The sequence below is a fragment of the Cucurbita maxima genome, unplaced genomic scaffold (genome assembly GCF_002738345.1).
Source record: "Cucurbita maxima cultivar Rimu unplaced genomic scaffold, Cmax_1.0 Cma_Scf00061, whole genome shotgun sequence".
Taxonomy (NCBI): Eukaryota; Viridiplantae; Streptophyta; class Magnoliopsida; order Cucurbitales; family Cucurbitaceae; genus Cucurbita; species Cucurbita maxima.
In genome coordinates this window covers 466284-483518 of record NW_019272077.1, presented here as the reverse complement: position 1 = coordinate 483518, position 17235 = coordinate 466284, and the positions used below count along the sequence as shown (strand labels likewise).

General features: G+C 36.1%; 3 protein-coding genes across 6 annotated transcripts; 2 read left to right on the top strand and 1 right to left on the bottom strand.

The window, feature by feature from the left end:
• Positions 1 to 3248: 3248 nt before the first annotated feature.
• Positions 3249 to 3854, top strand: LOC111471982 (ethylene-responsive transcription factor ERF022-like). Its single transcript, XM_023117669.1, has one exon. The coding sequence runs from the start codon at positions 3268 to 3270 to the stop codon at positions 3727 to 3729; it is 462 nt and encodes a 153-aa protein (XP_022973437.1). The 5' UTR covers positions 3249 to 3267; the 3' UTR covers positions 3730 to 3854.
• A 4710-nt stretch (positions 3855 to 8564) lies between these two features.
• Positions 8565 to 13095, top strand: LOC111471994 (probable inactive tRNA-specific adenosine deaminase-like protein 3). 4 transcript variants are annotated; one of them, XM_023117684.1, is made up of 10 exons: positions 8565 to 8766; positions 8851 to 8936; positions 9031 to 9082; positions 9285 to 9358; positions 9868 to 9989; positions 10340 to 10422; positions 10631 to 10727; positions 11392 to 11850; positions 12114 to 12226; positions 12727 to 13095. In XM_023117684.1, the coding sequence occupies exons 2-10, from the start codon at positions 8876 to 8878 to the stop codon at positions 12887 to 12889; spliced, it is 1224 nt and encodes a 407-aa protein (XP_022973452.1). In that variant the 5' UTR covers positions 8565 to 8766; positions 8851 to 8875; the 3' UTR covers positions 12890 to 13095. The 4 variants fall into 4 exon arrangements, with proteins under 4 accessions (XP_022973452.1, XP_022973454.1, XP_022973453.1 ...); XM_023117686.1 differs by lacking the exons at positions 8565 to 8766; positions 8851 to 8936 and having other exon boundaries at positions 9031 to 9077; positions 9905 to 9989; XM_023117685.1 differs by lacking the exons at positions 8565 to 8766; positions 8851 to 8936 and having other exon boundaries at positions 9031 to 9077; positions 9858 to 9989.
• Positions 13096 to 15107: 2012 nt separating this feature from the next.
• On the bottom strand, positions 15108 to 17235 carry LOC111471948 (40S ribosomal protein S9-2). Its single transcript, XM_023117630.1, has 3 exons — positions 17080 to 17235; positions 16196 to 16577; positions 15108 to 15543 (listed from the first exon to the last, which is right to left on the bottom strand). Exons 1-3 carry the CDS (start codon positions 17105 to 17107, stop codon positions 15360 to 15362), a joined length of 594 nt encoding a protein of 197 aa, XP_022973398.1. The 5' UTR covers positions 17108 to 17235; the 3' UTR covers positions 15108 to 15359.

Here is a 17235-nt window from a genome sequence, read left to right as displayed (position 1 = left end):
CGAACTAAGAACAGTTCTTTACATTGGTAAGTTGTCAATGAATCGTTTATTAGAACCGCTCTCATTTAGATATGGTCTTGATTCATTCAGTTTTTTCTAAGCTATCTTATCTTAGGCCCACAATTCTTTGTTCCACATGGCTCTGATACCATGTTAGGAACCACGAGTCTCTACAATGGTATGATATCGAGCATAAACTCTTATGGCTTTCCTATAGACTTTCTCAAAATGCCTCATACCATTGAAGATAGTATTCTCCACTTATAAACTCATGATCTTTCATTGGACTCACTCTCAACCATCCTCAACCGTATATGTTTGTGTTTGGATGCGCATCATAAGTGGCCACCAAACCGTGATTCCCACACCAATTGGTGCCTAATCGCATTAGGATTAATATCTATTGCTAAAAATATGTTTCTTAAATATGATATGCATAGAATGGACAAAAATAATTACCATTGTTTGAAGTGCATGAGCGATTCCAACGTTCAACAATTGATTTTGGAACGTCTTCTTAATGAGTTCAAAGCTCTTCCTAAGGTGATTTCTTCTATCCAAGTTTCGTCAATTGTCGTTAGTTTTCAAGTGTCATCGCAATGGATTTTCACTACCCACGTTAGAGAATTAATAGTACTTAAGTGTAAATTGTAACTATATGAGTAAAACGAACTTTTGAGTTGTACTTACCAACAACTCGTGAAATATTGACATATTGATTATATCTATGAACACAACTTGTCATATATTGCATAAGAATGCCACTCTATGCTTATAATGGAGTGATAATTAATTAATGAATTAATGAATTAATGAAAGTCATCGAGGATGATAATTTAAGTGGAGGAGAATGTCAAAACCATACTATGAAGAGAGTACTAGGCTATGACCCTCACATTGCATCAAGAAAAGTGGCGACCTTCAAGAAGCATCAATCTGGCCACACGATCGCCAATATAGAAGAATGTCATGATTCGACTGCGGAGGACGGTGCATCATCCAACACATCATATAATGTGTGCTTTGAAGAGGAAACAAGCATAAGCAAGATAAGGATAATGAGTAGACATGAGCAGCATAGATAGGATTGTTGAAGGGTCGAGTAGGGCCTAGGCCTTAACCTTGAAAGACGAGGTTCTGAAGGGAATTTGATATGTAGTTCTAGAGTCAAGTCCGTCCATATGAAATATGAAAGCTCGAAAAATTTGGTGCCAACCGGACACTAGACGGACGCTCCACGACACCATATGTCCATTCACCAAAATCATGTCTACACCCACCACTTTGAAAATGCCTCAAAATGTTTATGAGAGGAGGTATGGTATCAGCTCTCCACCACCCCCGGGCCCTGCGGCCTAAGCGAGCTACCCTAGAGCACATGGATGTGTCACAGTGAGGGCGAGCATTTTGATACAAGTGTTTCGCGCGACTTCCTTTGAAATGGGTCTTTTAAGAACAGTATCGGGTGGCACGAGTGTGTCAATATTGCGACCCTGCGCACATGTTGGAGGTTGAATTTTACACCCATAATTTGGTACAATATTCGTAAATGACATGACATGGACACGGGAGGATCAATGTTTTGATAGAATCCGGATGGATAGATGTTCAGAATGTCCCGATGTTACGAACGACATGTGGGCGCATTCTCGATGGCATGATCGAGTGAGTTATGATGACCGACGACACCTCATTACTTGAGATAGCTTCAAGACATATGGACCATGTTGATTGAGAAGTAAGATGAGAAGATGAGATGCGACGTTGCATTGAAAAAACTTGGCCCCGAGTAAAGGCAAGACAGTGTGTAGTCGAACAAGTTTGGATTTTATACAAGCAATGTTCAATTGGCGAGGACAAAGCGACACATTATTTAAAAATTGCATTTCACTTTCTTTTTTTTCTTTTCTTGATTATTTGTTTATCTAATCGTTATCCTTTCTAATTTTCTTTTCATTATTCAATTTAATTTATATACTACTCATACAACTAAAAAAGTTCATATAATTTTATCAAATTCATTGGTTAAGATTGATTACTAAATATATTTAAAATTCTAAAATTTGAGCATAATAAAAATTTTAATAAATTTAATTGAATAATTCATGATTGATTTTGTAGGTACGACGGTGAAGTAGAAGAACCGGTGGACGCGGAAAGCGTAGGGTTTATGGGGGAAAGACCCTGGCGGTGCGTTAACTATTAACAATGCCTTTTTGACACTTCTTGTGTGTACCATTCAAATATTAAACGCACCAAAATTCAAATGTTTTTCTACTTAGCTCGCTCCAGCTGTTTCACTCACTCCCTCCCCATCCCCCCTTCTTCTTTGACTAAATCGATAATATGTAAAATATACACGTTCAAAATGAGGAGATAATATTTTTCATAGTAGAGGTATACGTCCCATTTAAAAATTCGAAACAATCAAAATTGAATTGGGTTCATTTTCTAGAACCCCACTGGATTGGATCGGTTCAAGTTTTGGGTTCATTCGACTAATTTTTAATTTAATATTTTCTCTTTATGTTAACACCCCTAGGAATCCTAAAGGGAAATGTTGAGGTATAACCTAAATATTCAAGCTACTTTTGCTGCTAATCGAGGATGCTCGTCCAAAGCGCGCACATAGGATGCTGCTGATGGAGAATGTGTAGTGGGGAAGGTGACGAAGATGGTGGAGTTCGTCGGCATGAAGAAAACACATAGGAATAATGAAGATCTTCTTTATGACTTTAATCATCAAAGATGTGTGTTTATTATGTCATTGATACACACAACATCATGGTTTAATTTGTTGTTGGCACACAACGCTATGAATCTTAATTAGGGATTACGGGCTAAAGCTATGGGTGAAATTTGACTGTAAGAATAAATGCATAAAGGGAAATGCGCTACCAAACAAAAGAGGAAAGGGAACACATGGGCTTAGGTTGGTCCTCATTAGCCATTTGTACAATCCTGGTTCAACTCAATTCTCGTCATCGTTGGAACTAGTTTGAAAAGCGACACCCAACCTTAACCTAAAATAAAAAATAAAAAACCCGTGTCGTATTTGACCCATGCAACAAAAAAAAAAGACAAGACAAAACGTGCCTGTGTTCCAAATGACAGCATGTTTCAACTTCATTCTAGCAGCTACCTCGAAACCGCACTCTCATGATCCACAAATTTGTCCCTTTCACTCTATTTAAACACCTCAAAATCTCCACTCTAACAAAAAAATACTCACTTTTAACCCTTTTTGTAAAATTTTATTTAATTCCCATGGAACCCACTTATAGAGGCGTTCGTAAGCGCAAATGGGGGAAATGGGTCTCGGAAATCCGCCAACCCGGAAAAAAAACCCGAATCTGGCTCGGCAGTTACGACTTCCCGGCGATGGCTGCTGCCGCATACGACGTCGCCGCACTCCACCTCCGCGGGCGTAATGCACATCTCAACTTCCCCGAGCTGGCTGAGACCTTCCCCCGGCCTGAGAGTTCGAGGGCAGAGGACATTCAGAGTGCGGCGCAGATGGCTGCATTGCAAATGAGGAACCCGGTCGGGGCGGCGCCTGTTAGAGTGGGGCTGTCGGAGAGTGAGATACAGGCGATAAATGAGTCGCCGTTGGATTCGCCGAGGACGATGTGGATGCAGATGGCGGCGGAGGCAGTTTGTTTGGAGGAAGAGACGGGGTTTGATGAGGGGGAGGATAACATCACGCATCGTTCCATTTGGGATTCTTGAATGTAATTAAGTTATTATTATTATGATTTCTAACTCAAATTAAATATAATTATCCTTTAATATGAAATATAATTTTGAGGAACATATGGGTATCACCCAGCCGCCCAATCTTGAAATTGGGACAAAATCACACCACTTCTGAGACAACGGAAGCTTCCTTCCTTCGCTCAATTTTTTTTTTTTTTTTTTTATAAAATAAAAAATAAATTATTATTTATTATTTTAGGGGAAAATACCTAAATTTGGAGCCACGTGTATATTTGATTTATGTTTGTATTTCTACTCCAAATTATTTGGAGTTTAGTTTTAATTTTAAACGTTATGCTCACTTTTGATGGGTGTTAATTTTCAATTGATTAATTTAAAATAATTATAGTGTAGATTTTTTTTAATTAACTTTAATAGAAAGGAATAATTTAATTATCAATGAGTTTAAAAGAATTGAATTAATTAATACAAAATCCACATATATGCCGAAAATGAGTGTTGTTTGGTGTAGAAGTGTAAAATCGTGTAATATAGATATATGTTGGCATTGGTGGAAGAAGTAGAAAATCAATTAAACATTCCTTCATCTTCTCCCAAAGAGTTCTAACAAAGCGAACTTGCAGCAAAAATGGTAGTAGAAAGACAAGTTGATAACTACGTTCAGACCGTCATTCCGAGATTTGATGGTCACTATGATCATTGGACGATGTTGATGGAAAATTTTCTGAGATCAAAGGAGTTCTTTGATATGGTGGAGACGTGTAGAGCCAAATGAAGGCGAGGTACTCTCAGCTGTTCAACAGCAACAGTTGGCAGCATCGAAGTTGAAGGACTTGAAGGTCAAGAACTACTTATTCTAGTCCATTAATCGGACTATCTTAGAAACGATACTTCAAAAGAAGACATCCAAGGAAATTTGGGATTCAATGAGGAGGAAGTATCAAGGCTCAACAAGAGTAAAGCGTGCTCAACTCCAAGCAGTTAGAAGAGACTTTGAAATTTTCCAAATGCAAAAGGGAGAAACGATGAATGATTATATTGACAAGGTTATGAGTCTTGCAAGTAAAATGAGGATGCTTGGTGATTCAATTATGGATGTTGCTCTTGTAGAAAAGATTTTGCAGTCTCTAACTCCAAAAGTTGGATTATATTGTATGTTCTATTGAAGAAGCAAACATGTCGAAGAGATGCAAATAGATGAACTTCAAAGCTCCTTGCTAGTGCAGCAGAAGCTTAATCGCATAAGTGCAATAGAGGAGATGAAAGCCTTAAAGATATCCACACCAGGTGAAGCTTCAAGCTCTAGAGGTAGAAGGTAAAAAAGAGGCAGAGGTCGTGGGAGAGGTGGTCGAGAAAAAAGTGAAGATGTTGGCAGGTCAGCAGATCTAGTCAGAGACAATTATGACAACAAAGGCAAGAGACATTTTGACAAGTCTAAGGTGGAATGCTACAGATGTGGATGCCTGAACATTATAAGAATGAATGTTATACCCGACTCTAAAAGGAGAAAAGAGATCAATCAAACTTTGCGGAGAAAAGAGAAAAGAAATATTGTTAATGTCATTCCATGCAATGAAGGTTGCAGATCAAGGAGTGTGGGTCGTAGACTCTAGATGCAGCAACCATATGATAGGTTGTAAGGAATTTTTCTCAACTCTGGATGAAAATTTTCGTACTACTGTTTGTCTTGACAACAATGCAACAGTCCAAGTGATGGGAAAGTAACAGTAGATATCAAGACTAGAAATGGCTTTGTATAGTCAATTTCTAATGTGTTTTACATTCTTGATCGGTCAACTTGCTTAGTATCAGTCAATGAAAAGGGGTATGTGATCACATTCCAAAATAGTGAATGTGAGATTTATGACTCTAGAAGAGGATCGATTGCGAAGATGTAGATGACCACCAACCGCTTATATTCATTGACGTTAAATATGGTTGCCAGAAGTTTGATGGTGAAGAAAGAAGATACCAATTAGCTCTGGCATTTTAGGTATGGTTATCTACACTTGGTTAAAGATGTTTTCTTCAAAGAAGACGGTGATTGGGTTGCCAGACATCACTCCTCCAACAAAAATTTGTGAGAGTTGTGTGGTAGCAAAGCATGAAATAAATTATTTTCATCTGGAAAACCGAGAAGAGCTCAAGTAATTTTGGAGTTGGTGCATTCAGGTATATGTGGTCTGATCTCTCTAGCATCAAATGGTAACAAGAAATATTTTATGACCCTTATGGATGATTTTAGTAGAAATACGTTGACTTATTTCTTGCACGCCAAATAGAAGCCTTACTTAGGATTTGTCTTTTGAATTCTTTTTTACAGTTTAAGTTGTTGAGGTGTTGTTTCATTTTCATCGGGTTCGCTTGGTTGAGTCACTTCTTACTCACGAACATCAATGTCACTTGGATCTTCAAAACATCAACATTCGATTAATATGTGTAATTTGCTCCTAGAAGACTATGATAGATTATTTTTAATGTTGTTCAAGTTTGGCTAGGCTTTCTTCTTTGAAGACCACCACACTCCCGTTGCACCATTCTGATCTCCAATCATGTGTTTGAGTATTCTGAATCAACGATCCAGTCATTCTCATGATCAGTATGCCCTCCTATCATCGTCATGCATGCTATCTCGTCTTCCTCTAAAGCACATAGTACCTCTGCATTCCACTCATCCTCTATCTTCTTTTTGGAGGTTACTGCATTTCCATCGACAGACTTTTTCTTAGACCAACAATCTTTGGACATGTGACTCTTCTTTCTCGCAATTGTAGCATATGTCTTCAACTCTCTTCCCTTGAGAATTTTTGTTGTCGTTCTTCTAAGTTCTCCCAAGCTGTGTAGTTCTTCAGTGATTTCTTCCTTTGTCACCATTTTTGTATCCATGCGACTTATTGTTGCTCCAAATTTTACTTGTTTAGAGTGCTTGTTCTTCACTTTTTAGCGTGATGTCTCCCATTTTATTAGTCATGACTTATTGGCTTTTACTTGTTTAGAGTGCTTGTTCTTCACTTTTTAGCGTGATGTCTCCCATTTTATTAGTCATGACTTATTGGCTTTTACTTGTTTAGAGTGCTTGTTCTTCACTTTTTAGCGTGATGTCTCCCATTTTATTAGTCATGACTTATTGGCAAGCTAGCAAATTTTCGAACTCCAAATAAATAAATAAATAAGGAAAAAAAAAAAGAGGTTTGACTTGTGTAGAAGGTCTTCATTTGAGGTCCCATTCTATGTGCTGTGAGACCAAGTAGAAGTCAGAGTATAGAAATGGTCAAACCTTTGACTTTCCATTTACCAATTCTATTGAAAAAGGGCAAGTCATGTAAAAATGCAAGTTTAGAATTTGGGGATTATTTTATGTTGAATATGAAGTTGTCTATTGTCTTCAGAAGACTTTTATCCAACATTTGGTCAATACAAAAATTTAACAGCACATAAATATTTTTTTATTTTTAAATGATTTGACTTGGTTAGGGGTGAGCAACACGGGTTGAGCTAGACGGGAAGATCTCTTTGACCAACCCACAATTTTAGATTGGTTGGGTTAGTGACTCGAATCAACTCGAATCAACCCGACTCTCTACTTTTGAGTTAAGTTAGATTGAGTAGTCAACTTGTTTATTTAAATTATTTTTAAAAAATCATATTTATCCACAATACATAAGTCAGGTCTAAGATCTTATAGTCACAAATGTCTTAGACTTTTAATAACATGAACTATCACGACGTACGAAAAACGCTATAAAAAGTCTATGATAGTGTTTTTTGTAAGCTATTATATCTATTATTTCTTGGAGTGAGATTTGCGAGCATCAACCAAGTTTCCTTTTTTTCTTTTGAAGCAAGAATATAATCTATTTTGTGTCATGGGGTGTTTAGAGCTTCAATCAACGATGCGCCTCCTCACGTCTCCATGAATTGAAGTAGCTTATCACAACGGCAACGTGTTTCGAAGGCCATCATGTCAAGAAAGCAGAGTGTTGATTCGATCTTACTAGTTTTACACAAGTGGCCGACAATAACTTCATGGTCAAAGAATTTGGAGGACAATATCGTTCAAGCGTGTCTTCAAACATGTTATGAGCCTCATCAAACTTGTGATTCTTGCACAACAATGTCAATCATCTCACATAGATCGTACGTATGCCTTTAACGACAGAATGGAACGTGCTAAAGTAATAAATATCATAGATTTTATATCCGTAGATTCATGTGCGAAAAATGTATTATTTCATAGGAGAATGATACGTCTTACATAAAATAAGAAATTAGTGGAATACGCCTAAAAAAAATAGAGGAACGAGGCAAACATCGACGCGTGAGGAGAGGCTAGCACAGGTAAGCTCACATAAGAGTTTGAGTCCATATGTCGTACTCTATCATTGGCATGGACGACATCAATTTATTGGCATAATTGAGAATGCTCATATCGGGATACAACCCACTTGTCTCATCTGAGCATTAGCTCCTTTAACATCACTTTGATGACATCGTTCCTAAGCAACAATAATGTAGAACGACACCCTTCTCTCGGTTATCTCAATTACAAACTTAGCCATTAGCTACTTTCTCTCTTTGAGATATAGAATTGTATACATAGTATTTGTTTACACACGGTTCACATTGCGTATATGAACCCATTAGTTGGACTCGTTAACGTACCTCTCTGCTTAACTCATTAAAAGAATTTATTTTTAAAAGGCAGATGAAATAGACGCGAATTTCAAATTAAATAAGAATAATAATAATAAATTTAAGAATATGGGTTTTGGGCGGGTCGTGGTATACTTTAAACCCGAAACCGATGGGCCATACCCGCTCATGTGCAGAGCTAGAGGTAACGGTAACCCTACCCACCATCTTCCTTCCTTCTTGCCACTGCTGCCACCGTCGTTCTCCAAGTACGCCGCCATACAGTTCCGGCTTTTCTCCTCAATTCGCACCGTTTCCGACCGTTTTCCGTTGATTTCCATCGCCGGTCGTTGTCCACAGATGTCTATTGCTCTCTGCCGCACAACCATTGAGTTTTGTCTATTGCTCTCTGTTTAGGTGAGATTCTAAATTTGTTTGTTTTCTCTTTTTGTTGTCTTCTCCGGATGAGTTTAGAACACTAGCTCATTTGTTCTCTTCTAGGAATTCGGATTAACAAGCATACACTATGAGCCAAATCATCTACATACCGGATAAGCCGCCAATTCCACCTGATCAACAACCCACTGGTAACCTAACTTTTTATTACGAGATCCTCTTGTATGTTTTTTCTGAAAACTTTTTGCACTCTCTCAAACTTCGATTTTTGTTTGTATCTCGTAGTTAATGTCTTTGCTGCGGTGGTTGAGCCCAAGTTAATCAACAATCTTGTAAGGTTAGCTTTTATGTTACTTATCGATGTTTCCTGATTCAATCTGTTCTTCATGAGGTTTCTCATTTGTTCTTCCATGAAATAAGATGAAGTATTCCCATTGATGTCAAATTTGAACTGAACCGGTTCTTTTTCCTTGAATTAAGTTGATGATAATTTTATAATCGATTCCTTACTTTTGAATGACCAAAATTTGTCTCCCCAGGTGCTTAAATAGGATAGCGCCATTGGAAAATCTCCGCCATGTGAAGAGAGTTCAGAAGAAGCACCTTGAAGATGGTATGTAGATTTATTGCTGATATTTTGTTCCTTTCCTCAATGATTATTCATACAAAGTTGTCTTTGTTTATTTTACGTTTAATTTCTCTTTAATAAATGTTCATCTCAAGTTTTCTTACACAAGCAATGAATATAGACTGGAATTTCATGTTTATAAGTGTCTGTTAGATCAAAGAAATGATAATACTTCAATGCAGAGAACCAAGGGAGCCACGAAATGAGATGTTATAGCATACTTCAAAATTTCATGCTCCAATAAGTATCATTCAAACTAATCTTGTTTTTTTTTTTTTTTTTTTTTTCTTCCAACTTATTTTCAGATTACTTAAGTTTTTCTCTTTGATATTTGTTTTGGATAGTTAGTGATTTTCTATTAGCTTGCCACCATTTATTTTACTGCTAATGCAGGTTTGCAATAATCACTTTCTTGGATACTTGTATATTTCTTAGCTACAAGGTTCTGTTATTCTATGCATTGAATTAAGTTGTTGATCATTAGGTTTTTACAGGAAAAACTCTAATAGCATTGATCCTATGTCTTGCAAGTGAAAACGACAGCGATATGGATGCCATGCCTCAAGACGTACAAGAGATCGTAACTTCATACCAGTTGAGTGCCTTTATCACAAAGGTGCATTCTCCCATCGGTTGAAATGTTCATTAGTTAAATTCTGTTTCATGATATAATTGAAGTACATCAATCAAAAACATTCAGTTCATCTGAAAACTAATATTCAATAACTCCTAAGTACTTATAGCTGTGGTGACAACCCTGGAAAGTACAGGATAATGTTTTATGCATGTTTGTTATTCAGTTGACTGCTGTTTGTTCTCATCCTTCAAAATTTTGATCTCTTTGGTATTGAATTCTGTTTTGATTGAGGACATTTCATCTTTTGTAATCGGAGATATCCTCTTTAACTGCTTCATATTATCAATGAATAGAGATATACTTGACCTTCTTTAGATTATGTGACCCAGGTTTGTAAGGAAGCAGCAACAACAAAAGAAGAATGGGAAGAGCAGTGCAAGCTTTGGCCAACATCATATCATCCACCCACATAGTAAATATTCTGACATCCTTTCTATTTTATCACTTAAATGTTAGGTAGTTTTAATGCAGTTCCAATGGTTGTGCTGTATCGTGATTGGGGTTGGTCTAGTTATGTTGACAGTGATAACTTGTTGGCTTAAAGTTTTTTTTATTCTGGAAAAGATAAATATTCTACCACCTGGAACTTACTTCCTCTATCATCTCTTTCTGAATGTCAGCAATATTGATGGTATCACCGGATTTAATGAAGAGGACACACAATCAGTTTTTGGCTTCATGCGACTAGCTGTAGAATTAGCACAGTCCAATAAATTGGTTAGTTAATGTGCTTTGGTTTTCCCTTTCTAGTATCCAATCCAAGATTAATTTGGATTTATGCTGCGTAGTTAGTACAATGAATTAGCTTTTGTTTTCTCATTTTGCATTTCTAGTTTTATTATCAACTAAAGTTTTGGTTTTTTTTTTTTTTTTTTTTTTTGTCTTTTATTTCCCGGGTTCCTTCAGATTTCTTAACTCTTTAGAATTTAGATACTAAGAGGCAATGTTTTATTTGAAAATTGTTGTGCCATGTTTCAACTCTTTTGAACTGAGCCAAATACTCACCCAAAAGATCAAACTAGCCTAGCCCAACCTACTTAAACAATTTAAAGGCTTGACCTGGTCAGATGGAAGAAGAAAGTCGACCATGTAGAGAAGCGGCTATGAAAGTTAGCCTATAGACTCAAATGATTAGCTCGGTGAAAACTCACCTCGTATTCTATGTGAGTCGGTTGACTTCGATTAGACTAGCTACCGAAGGAAAGGGATGCAGTCTCTTCTTATCTGAAAATACTATCTATTTAAGAAACAAGTACTCATCTCTCTTAAATATTACCATGCAGCAGGTAAGTAAGGGCTAGCTATGCTATTTGCCCCATGAATCCCTAATGTTACGTCTCTTTTTGGGAAGGGTGTTTACTGTTCTATTGAAATTTTGCAGATAGTAAATGCTGCGGTGATTGTAGATCCTTCTGCTAAGAAAGTAATTGCAAGTGCTTGTGATCATCATGTTTCCTCTGAGAATGCTTCCATGAGCAATGCCGGAGGGAAAATAGACTTTAGAAATTGGCTAGAATCTGTTGGTTCTCATCTTGATTCCAATGGAGCCACCATCCATGGAAATTTGCCCTCAAGTGCCTCTTTGAAAACATTGAAACAATCATGCTCTACTGTTTCGTGTTTGTATCCCTGGCAATGGACTGACCAACAGTTGCAACATTTATCAAATTCTTGTTGTTGGCACCCTCTAAGGCATGCTGCTATTGCAGCTATTGAATCTTCTGCTGCACGGGATCGTCGTTTATTCCCAACTTCTGGAACCATTGGTGATAAATCAGTTGAAACAGATATCGGCCCTTTCTGCAACCTAGCAAAAAGACAGAAGACGAATCTCGAAAATGTAAGCTATGTATTTTATTGAGTGAAAACTTTTTTGAATTAATTATAAAGATGTTTCTCTTCTCCAAAAAAATGAAAGTTAAAGAAGAGATTACTATCTAACATCCTTACATTAGATTAAGAAATGTCAAAGCCAAGATTTTGTGTTGCTAAGCTCCATCTTTTAGTAACCTACTTTTCTCAGGAAATGCAGCATACTTGTATACATCTTTGTCCTTTTATTTGCATTGATTTATTAATATATAGTTATGTTGTGTTGTACAGGCCAAAAGCGAGGAGAAGGAAGGTACTGATATTGAAGGCATATGTTCAAAATCAGGCAGGCCTTATCTATGCACTGGTTATGACATTTATCTTGTGTGGGAGCCATGTATTATGTAAGTTCACAAATGGATCCTTACTCTCCTCTTTTCACCTAACCATTGTCTATGATCTGATCTGTGTGGCTACGCATTTTACAACATCCACCCCACCCTTAGATCTAGTTGTAGGAAGTATATTTTTTAGGCTAAAATTGCATAATGTTCCTTCTCTAGTTTGTTTTTAATTTTGCTTTAATGATTTTAGAAGGTTTCAATACTGCCTCAAAGATTACAGCCAGTTTAGTATTTAGAGTCAGTTTAGAATGACATTTGAAGTTCTTAAGATTATTGTTTTTGCAGTGATTAAAAAGTCACTAGTTAAAGGGCATTTAGAATAATTTATCGTCCCAAATTTTGTTAAAACTACGGGTAGAATAAAAAACGCTAAATTAAAATCGACCGGGTCGTGCCCTATAATGTTAGGACCATACTCTTATGGATTCAATTGTTTTCTACTACAACAATCTAATCATTTGGCTTATTTCTTGTGATATTTCCTTTCTTGGTTGTTAAAGGTGTGCGATGGCGCTTGTTCATCAACGAGTTAGGCGCGTGTTTTATGCATTCCCAAATCCTAACGACGGGGCATTGGGCAGTGTTCATAGACTACAGGGTGAAAAGAGCTTAAACCATCACTATGCTGTTTTTAGAGTTGTGTTACATGAAGATGTACTATAATGGCTGCCTCCATCTCCCTAACAGTGAAGATTCCTCAATTCTATTGCAGAGGGAGTTGGGAATATGACCAATTCAGGTTTTGTTGTGTTTTTATTGTCGATCTAATCCATTGATTTTCTTGGTGAACCATAGTTTTTGTACTCAATGATTGCCAATGTCCCATTTCTTCAAAATAAATATGACACCATTGTTCATTATTATTATTATTATTATTATTATTATTATTATTATTATTATTGCATTATGAGACTCTAATAGTGAGTTTTTGTTACTTTATTCTAAACCTAACAGTTCAGAAAACTTCAATCATTTCTACTCAAAGCTCCATAGTAGAGAAGTTCCGTATGAAAGATGTTAGAATTGTCATAGTGTCACAAGTTCACTGTTAGCGAATATTGTCTTCTTCGAATATTTTTTTTCGGACTTCCTTTCAAGATTTTAAAATGTATTTGTTAGGTAGAGGTTTTCACACCTCCATACCCTTATAAGAAAATTCACCCCTTTGGGAGTCTAACGTTCTCGTTGGCGCATTGCTTGGTGTTTGGTGTCGAATCATTTGTAACAATTCAAATTTATCACTAGCAGATGTTGTTCTCCTTGAATTTTTTCTTTTGAGCTTCTCTTTAAGGTTTTAAAACACATCTTTCCTTTTGAGCTTCTTTTCAAGGTTTTAAAACAGTCTGCTAGATAGAGAGGTTTTAACACCTTTACAAGGAATGTTTCGTTTTCCTCTCTAACCGATCTGATATATATATACATATATACACACCAGTAGACCGTAAGAGTTCTATTACTTTCCATTGCTTTTAAGACATTACAAGATTTTTAAAAAGATCGAAATTTTAAACTAGCTATTGTACACATTTATCATGAATAGAGTTAGCTATCGTACACATTTAAATTAACAAAATCATGAAATACGAACTCTATTTTTCCATTAAATTCTTGTTTTCATCGTTTACCAAACATATCTTTTAAAGCGTTTCAAATCAATGTCATAGACTTAACATTTATAATAAAATCGTTAAGTAATACTGTAGAAAATAAATAGCGTGAAATTTAAATAATGTTGTAATCTAACTTAAATAATGTTGTAATCTAACTTAAGAGCTACAAACAACATGAACGCATCTACCCTAGTTTTAGTCTTATGGCTATTATTACAACGTCGTCGTCCGTCGGAGATGTCTTACCTTTAATTGAAAATTTAGAATAACATGAGACTTAAATATTTTAAGAAATATTTAGTAAGTAACCTCATAACTAGAGTTAGGAAAAACAATTGCATACAATCATATTTGAGACCTATCGTTTCATAAAACATCATAACATGACCTTCATCTTATCTTCTAGTTCGGGCAGAATTAGATATGTAATATTTTTCTACACATAGCCCATGTACATGCACGTGGACCTCATGCGAGCACATATACATATCCCTTGGATCTAGCCCTCAACTACCGTACATCCATGCACATGCACATAGACCTCATGCGAGCACGTATTCTGTGAAATTTAGGTTGCATGTTTAAAATCATTAGTTCAAAATTAGTTCAAAAAAGAGAGAGAGATTCTAGAAGAATTAAACCCTTTAGCTTTTGTAAATTTGAGTATTTTCTTTTCAATTTATTCTTAGTTCAAAATCATAAGCTTTTGAATTAAATTTTTCTAAAAAACTGAATTTTAATAGTTTTAAATATTGCGACCTATTAAATTTTTAGAATAATAGTTCTCCCAACAAACCAATTATGCCAGAGTCAAAATTTGAATAATATTTTTAGGTTAGGGGATTAATTGATAATCTTAATATAAAGTAGGGATTTGTTTAGACAAACATTAAAGATAAAATTGGAAAGTAGATGAAAATATACATATAGCCAAACAGGAACAAATATGCATTACATACAATTGATTGGCACCAAACTTCTTTGAATGGACACTAGTTAAGGCTATCATATATGTATGTTTTATGAACTTTAAACCTCCTCTCTCACATTTAATACCATCTTAAATTTTGTCTTAACTAGCTATTCGAATTACTTATAACATACATAACATACATACCATATATATATATATATATATAAAAGCCTATATCACTAAATCTTTCAACCACACACATATATATATATATAAGCCTTTACATAGCTTTATAAATGGCCAGATACCAGAATATAATAAGCTGAGCTGCGACCCAAATTAGATTAAATCAACTCAATAGATTCATAATGCATTGGAGTGTTGAGGAAAACAAAGTAGTTCAAGTGATGCAGAAAACTGTGGCAACTAAAACCAAATAGGTTAAAAGCTAATTCTCATGACAAAAAACCAATAATAATAACAAACAAGTTCACTAATTCAAAAGTACTTTAAGCAAAACTTCTAAAAAGATGCAATATTCTCTCTCATAAATAGTGATAGATAAAAGATATAGATTGAGGGCTAATCTCACTATTTCTCAGTCGATAACTCAATCCTCATCTTCTTCATCTCCATCTCCTCCAGCAGCCTTCTTTGCAGCTGCCTTCTGATTCCTTCTTTTCACCCTTCCAGGACGCCCGCCTCCAAACGGACTTGTAAGAGAGAAGTCTATGTGCTTCTGGGAATCGACCCTCACCATGAAAGAAGGGATGTTCACGACCTGCCTTCCAACCCTAAAGAAGACGAGAAATGTGACAAATATTAACAAAAACTTCACATCGACAATAGAGGAAGAGTTTACTTACGAGTCGAATTACATCAAACGCACTTTGAAATATACACAGGTGTTTAATCAAATTACATCAAAAGCACCTCAAAGTATACACACTTGCATAAAAGGTGTTTAATCGTATATCACAGTGATAATTCAACTCGACTTCTGAAGCTCTTTTAAAAGCTTCTCATTCGAGCACTTGGGTAAAAAAAAAAAACTACAAATATTGCTCGCAAAGCAAGCGTTTGGCTGTTTCCTCAGGCATTTCTATGTTATTCCTAAATATGATAATTTTGGGCAGGGAGAAATTTTTCTTGTAATAAACATGCCAGACTTTTTGCCTATGACAAATGTACACTTAGCCAAGCCAAAACTACTCTCGAAATAATCGCACGTCAATAATGAACTTATTATTTTGCAACGCAGCACAACAACTTTTAATGCTCAGAAAACAAATATAGATATCTGTAAAAGTTGACCATCTAGCACTAAGAATTTTGTACGACAATGTAAGAACAAATGAGAATAGCTCATGGAAGGAAAAAAGTTATTGGTAAGCATAATCAGGAAAGATATTAGAGAGTATGAATAAATGAACTCTGTCACTCTACCTTATATGCTTTTGCCTGATGAGCACTCTAGCATGATGGATTGACTTTGCCATTCCAGACTTAAACACGAGAGTTTGGAGACGACGCTCAAGGAAGTTCTCCACAGTAAGGGCCAAGACATAATCGAGCTTGTTCTGACTCTCATCCAAAAGACCATACCTGTTCATCCTCCTAAGCAGAGCCTCTCCTTCAAAAATCCTACGCGGGTTCTTTTCATCAAGTGTTAAAAGCATCCGAGCATTGTTTCGGATTCGGCTCAATGCATATTGAACCCTCCACAACTCCCTCTTACAACGAAGCCCATATTCTCCAACCAACTTCAACTCTGCATCCAGACGCTCCTTCTCATAAGGACGTCGGGGTTTCTTGAAAGTCTTCCCATCTACATAGAGATAAAACCCAAAATATAATTATCTCCGCTTTCAGCAAAAACACCAAGAAGACGCATTACGTTTTATAAGTTGTCACATAAGATGAACTATATCATATACTAATCTCCAAATAATGCAGTGAACAAAATTATGAAAAAGGAAAAAGAAAAAGCTGAGATAAGATGGTCAAGCATGATAACTCCTTTAAATCCAATGCCACCGATTCTACAACATGCTCAACGATCCAACAAGTGAAGCCAACATCAACAGCTCACAAAAAGAGTTCCAATATTCAAGTAAAACGAATTAAATCCTTAGAAATCTTCCAGCTACTAGATCAACAAAGTTGCATAATGTATGCGAAACACAATCGGGGAACCCAATCGAAGAAACAACGAAAAGGAATCCAAACAGAAGTTTGAAAAAATCGGTAATGAAAAAGAAAACATACACGACGGATCTTTGAATAACAAATTAGATGAGAATGGATATGCATTGGAATTCTATACTTACAGTTCCTATAGAAAGAGACGTGCACCATGATCTCTTCTCTGCTACGTCTCCACTATCTGAATGATCTCGAATGCAAAAGAGAGGAGAAGAGAGGCACCCCTGAAGCAAAAGAGGGTTGAGAAGCGGCTAGGGTTTTTACACTATCGTTTTCTTGTT

What these genes read in the sequence shown, in the direction of transcription:
- LOC111471948 (XM_023117630.1), bottom strand. Translation starts at nt 17,107, where the DNA reads ATGGTGCACGTCTCTTTCTATAGGAACT. An exon ending in CGTCTCTTTCTATAGGAACT is followed by an intron (nt 16,578 to 17,079) that starts GTAAGTATAGAA and finishes ATCTCTATGTAG; the next exon opens with ATGGGAAGACTTTCAAGAAA. An exon ending in ATCAGGCAAAAGCATATAAG is followed by an intron (nt 15,544 to 16,195) that starts GTAGAGTGACAG and finishes CGTCTTCTTTAG; the next exon opens with GGTTGGAAGGCAGGTCGTGA.
- LOC111471982 (XM_023117669.1), top strand. Translation starts at nt 3,268, where the DNA reads ATGGAACCCACTTATAGAGGCGTTCGTAAGCGCAAATGGGGGAAATGG.
- LOC111471994 (XM_023117684.1), top strand. Translation starts at nt 8,876, where the DNA reads ATGAGCCAAATCATCTACATACCGGATAAGCCGCCAATTCCACCTGAT. An exon ending in TCATATCATCCACCCACATA is followed by an intron (nt 10,423 to 10,630) that starts GTAAATATTCTG and finishes TCTGAATGTCAG; the next exon opens with CAATATTGATGGTATCACCG. An exon ending in AGAAGACGAATCTCGAAAAT is followed by an intron (nt 11,851 to 12,113) that starts GTAAGCTATGTA and finishes TGTGTTGTACAG; the next exon opens with GCCAAAAGCGAGGAGAAGGA.